Raw genomic sequence first — 5,175 nt, 5'->3', positions numbered from 1 at the left:
GTAAATGATTCATTATGACTATTAAAAATATTTTTTTCAACGTAAATTTTCTTTCTACGACTGGTACAACGATTTTTTCCCAAAAAAAAATATTTTTTACTATGTAAGTTATTTTTTATCAGTTATAAATAAATTGTTTACACGATAAATAATTCATGTACCTCGTAAATGGTTATGTATCTCAAATAATATTAAATATTCGATTTACTTAATTTAATTTTAAAAATATGCTATTTACTGCCTAATAAAATCCATAGTATACATTTACTTTCTTATATAAAATATGCATACATTAATACATAGACGATATTGTTGGATTATATATATGCGATTTGTATGTGTGTTTATATGTATTATCGAGTCATAATAATGTTAAAAACATGTACGGGAAGGAGAGAATAGTTGTCAAAATATGAGAGGAAAAATAAATTGTAAGACCAAATATAATCACAAATGCTCACCATTTGATTCGCCAAGTTGACAGTTGACACATAAAAGACAAAATAAGTGTGGGACTAAGATATTAATATGATTATCGTTAGAACTTAGACATATGTAAAATTATCAATTTTTGGGTTTTTTATTTTTGAAAAAAAAAAGTGTGTAAAAGTATCAATTTGTTATTTTGTTTTATTGCTAAAGTCTCTTAGGCTTAATAAAAAGCATAAAGCGGAATTTAATTCAGAAAAGGCGTATTAGTTATACATAGTGTTCTTCTCAACAAATAAATAAATCATGTTAGCATCTTAATTTCGTAAGACCACCTACCGAAAGAAAAATAATTTCTTAGGATTATCCCAAACAAATCGCATAAAAAATCTCAAGATTAGTTAGAAGGTACTTCCATTAACTATAACTAGCCCCCAACAACTTCTTTTCATAGTAGGAAACATTTATTAGTAGTACTAAATTATATCAATAATTTTTTTTGAAAATAATTATATCAGTAATTAAGTAGACGAATTTAATCAAGAATGAATGTTTCGCTGCACAAACATTCATTAAACTCTTTTTATATATATAACTTAAATAAATTCACTGAGTTCTTTTCACCCACCAATATTTAATATAGTTTTTTGACAAAAATATCTATTTATTTTTTTTATTTTTTAAAGTTCTATTTATTTTACTATTTAAATTTAATTATAATAAATTTTTTTAAAAATAATCATATTTAATTTTTTATGATAATAAAAAATTTTTACATAAAATTATATCTTAATTTAAATTAAAAATTTAAATGAGTGAACTAAACTTGTGATACATTCCAAGAAAATACTTCCGCAAACTTTCCGCCAAGCATTTTGTACGAGGTCGATATCGTCATTCTATCTTCTCAAGGGCAACACCGTAATCTTACTTATCCGAAGAAGAAGAGGTCTCGAACGCCACCAATCACTTTCTCATATTTACCAAAACACCCTCGCATTCACCAAGGAGGAAGGTGTTCTTTACGCGTTTCACCTATCACCACTATCGTGCGCGCGTAACCTTCTTTCTCACGCCGAGGCTCATGAGTCACCAATTGGCCCTTTTCTGTCCACGTCATCAATTGTGGGTCCCACACCGCTCAGAATTTTTGAAAACCCTAAATGCACGACAAATTCTTCCCAAATTCACTCCAAATTATGGATCGCACATTTCAGGAATCTCCACGGCAATCGGACGTTTCCCAAATCGCCACGTGCACCGAGTATAGAATCCCAACCGTCGGTGCCAGATCATTTGACGAGTGCCCCGGGCAGCAGAGAACACGTTTTCTACCGTTGGACTAGAGATGAAATTCAAATTGACGGATTAGATTGTGCCCGAAACTTTTACGGGCAGATCTCAACGCCTTTAAGAAGCGGCCCAGCCCTCTTCTCAATCTCGCTCAGATTAGGGTAAGCTACTTCAAACCCTAGGTTTTCTCTCATGCTTCTTCCCTGTTCTTTTTTACTTATCGGCGGCGCGTGGGGTCAATCGGAGGCGCGTGAGGGCCACGTTCTTGCTTATTCATGGTGATTTATCTGATCCCTGCACTTGGAAACCCTCACCGGAGCTCAACCGGAGCCATAGCGAAGACGTCCGTTTCCGATTCCGGACTTCCATGGCTTCCGCCGTCTTAGCCAACCGGAACGACACCGATTGGCCGCCGCAGCCCAGAGGCGGCGCTTCCGGAGCAGGATTCATGGGGAAAGTCCCTTTCGCTAACCCTAACCCTAAAAACTCAAGCAAGAAGTCGCAATTCCACCAATTCCACGCACCGTCGGGCGATTTCAACGGATGTCAGATCGACGAGTCACCGGCCGTGACGCAGACGGCGTCGGACGACGCGTCGTCGATCAATCACCGGCGATCAAGCGAGTTCAATTTGGGGCACTCTCAATACGTGAGCTTCAACATAGGATCTTATTCAAGAAAAGAGCTCTCCGAGTTGAAAAACCGCTTATTGTCGGAGCTCGATCGAATTCGCCAATTGCAGAGCCGAATTGAAGCGTCGGATTTGGATCATCATCATCTTCAACCTAAGAAACCGATCCCTAGCAAGAAGCTGTCTGGTTCGAAGAGGCCGTTCCCGACGAATTCGAATCATGGCAAAGATTCCTCCCATTTGAAGAGATCGCATCCGGATAACGCGAATTTGATGAAGAATTGCTCGCAGCTGATGACGAAATTGATGAAGCAGAAGCACGCGTGGATCTTCAACAAGCCCGTGGATGTGATCGGCATGGGGCTTCACGATTACTTCGACATAATTAAGCGTCCGATGGATCTCGGCACCGTAAAGTTGAACCTTTCGAAAAATCTTTACTCTTCTCCGTCGGATTTCGCCGCAGATGTGAGGCTGACGTTCCAGAACGCCGTGACCTACAATCCCAAGGGCCACGATGTACACGCCATTGCAGAGCAGCTCCTTGTGAAATTCGAGGAGTTATTCCGACCGGTGAGCGAGAAATTGGGAGACGAACGGCTTTTTGATGACGATTTGCAGGCAAGTTCATGGGATCACGTGGAGCCGGAGAGGCCGAAGAAGCGGGAAGAGAAGAAGCCTGAGCCACCTGTTAGGGCGCCGCCGGTCCCAGCGAGCTCGTCGAACCCAATCCCCAATTCTCCACCTGTGGTGCAGTTGCAGTCTCCGGTGCGGACACCATCCCCGCCGATGCGGGCCCCACCGGTTAAACCATTAAAGCAGCCGAAGCCAAAGGCAAAGGATCCTAACAAGAGGGAGATGAGTATGGAGGAGAAGCAAAAGCTAGGAATCGGGTTGCAGAGCTTGCCGCAGGAGAAGATGGATCAGGTTGTGCAGATCATAAGGAAGAGGAATGGCCATTTGAAACAGGACGGTGACGAAATCGAGCTTGACATCGAAGCCGTCGACATAGAGACGCTTTGGGAGCTTGATCGGCTCGTCACCAATTGGAAGAAGATGGTCAGCAAGATCAAGCGGCAAGCCCTCATGAACAACGCCAACAACAATAACAGCAATGTGGCACCAAACAAAGGCAATGCGGTAAGTTTGGCTATACTAACTAAATTTACATCATTTATTGACTGTGTCTTTTGTTATACATTGGCTAATAATGAAAATCCGATCTCTTTTTCAAAAGGAATTAGCAGGCAGCGAGAAGATTGATTCTGTCGTTGCGGAGCCGAAAAGGGTTAAGAAAGGAGAAGGCGGTGATGAGGATGTTGACATTGGCGATGAAATGCCGTTGAACAACTTTCCGCCGGTGGAGATTGAGAAAGATATTGGAGGGGGCCACGCCAGCAGCAGTAGCTCTAGCGGCACCAGCAGTTCGAGCAGTGATTCCTCCTCTTCTAGTGGTATAACCCAATTGTGAATTATGCCTAATTCTGAAATTCAGAAAGCAACTTATTGTTGCTGAAATTTGATATATGGGTAGATAACCCACTTTGGAATTTTGAGATTGCGGTTATTTGCTGAAATGTGCTTCAATCTTTGCTTGCTGGGCTGTTTACAGATTCTGATTCGGGAAGTAGTTCTGGGAGTGATTCGGATGATGATAATGCGCACTCGTAGAGTCCTTTCAGAATGTTGTCATCGAATTGGGACTATAAATGGCAAAAGAGACGCGCCCATTTGGTGGGAGATCTTTCTGAAGAAGATCGAAAGTGTTCCCAAAAGCCCTCCTTTCGATAGAGAAGAGCCTTCAATTTGTCTAAATATTTATTTTCAGGTAATGAATTGGCTTGTATAGTAATTGCTCATCTAAGCAACCATTTGTTTCACTAGCTTTCATGATGGTTGTTGTTCAATTCAATGAGCTGAGTTGTGAACTTTGTTTCTTGTGCAGTTGGGGGGAGGTTTCGTGTGTTTCTCGAAGTGGTGGTTACAATATTAAGGAAAGTTGGGATGGTGGATTAACACAAATTGTATAAAGAGACCTTTACTCTGTCTGAGATGTTAGAAGACAGATGTAACAGTTAGCTAGGGTTAGGAGAAAGAGTAGTGAGAGGACTAATGTACTTAAAAAAACATTTATAAAGAGCAATACACTAGTTGTGGTTCCTAGTCCCCAGACCGATGGATTTATAGATCCCTAATGCTTTGTTTTAAAAATAAATAAAAAATAAAAAAAAAGAGACGAAACTTGAATCAGAGAAAAAGAAAACAGAGCAAAATCAAGGACAACAAACTCCGGTACTTGGCCATCACAAGAGTCAATGTGCATTAGCTAAAGCCAAATGCTAGTGTAATTATAGAAAGTGAACAAAATTGGCCTCGTTTAACATTTATGCAAGGTAAGTGCTCAAATGATTAGAAACCCAACTGAAAAAACAAAAAAATCTGAAATGAAAAAGAAATGTAAGACGAGTTACGACTTTTTATCAGAAGAACAAAGAGCAGATAATAGATACATACTACTCTCCACGTATCATGAGCTGTCAGTTTAAAAGAATTATGATTCTTGGATGCCTTGAACAGGGAAAATGGCAAGCCATGTGCTTTTTCCATAGTCATTGAACTCCATGATGATATATTTAGTCGTTGGTAAAACGTTACAACGAAGCCACATTCCCACAAAGGGCACCAATTTGATGTCCTACTCAGAAAAAAAAAAAATTATAAATTAAAAAAAAAAAAGAGTTGGATGGTCCAACCGGCCTAGAACAAGACCTAAAAACAAACATCAACGTGTTAGCTAGGTAAAGGGGCGATTTGTTCATTTG

At 39.9% G+C, this 5,175-nt stretch overlaps 1 protein-coding gene across 1 annotated transcript; it reads left to right on the top strand.

Moving 5' to 3' along the window:
- The first annotated feature begins 1,882 nt into the window (after window positions 1-1,882).
- Window positions 1,883-4,523, top strand: LOC21397925 (transcription factor GTE7). The gene is made up of 4 exons (XM_010113964.2): window positions 1,883-3,493; window positions 3,591-3,807; window positions 3,966-4,181; window positions 4,299-4,523. The coding sequence occupies exons 1-3, from the start codon at window positions 2,090-2,092 to the stop codon at window positions 4,022-4,024; spliced, it is 1,680 nt and encodes a 559-aa protein (XP_010112266.1). The 5' UTR covers window positions 1,883-2,089; the 3' UTR covers window positions 4,025-4,181; window positions 4,299-4,523.
- Window positions 4,524-5,175: the final 652 nt, after the last annotated feature.

Source organism: Morus notabilis, unplaced genomic scaffold (genome assembly GCF_000414095.1).
Source record: "Morus notabilis unplaced genomic scaffold, ASM41409v2 Scaffold456, whole genome shotgun sequence".
Lineage (NCBI taxonomy): Eukaryota > Viridiplantae > Streptophyta > Magnoliopsida > Rosales > Moraceae > Morus > Morus notabilis.
Note: the sequence above shows the minus strand (reverse complement) of the source record. Positions and strands in the feature narration are given on the sequence as shown.

Excerpts from the sequence above, each read along its gene's own strand:
- LOC21397925 (XM_010113964.2), top strand. The coding sequence starts at position 2,090 with ATGGCTTCCGCCGTCTTAGCCAACCGGAACGACACCGATTGGCCGCCG. Across the intron at positions 3,494-3,590 it reads CACCAAACAAAGGCAATGCG|GAATTAGCAGGCAGCGAGAA; the intron begins GTAAGTTTGGCT and ends CTTTTTCAAAAG. Across the intron at positions 3,808-3,965 it reads TGATTCCTCCTCTTCTAGTG|ATTCTGATTCGGGAAGTAGT; the intron begins GTATAACCCAAT and ends GGCTGTTTACAG.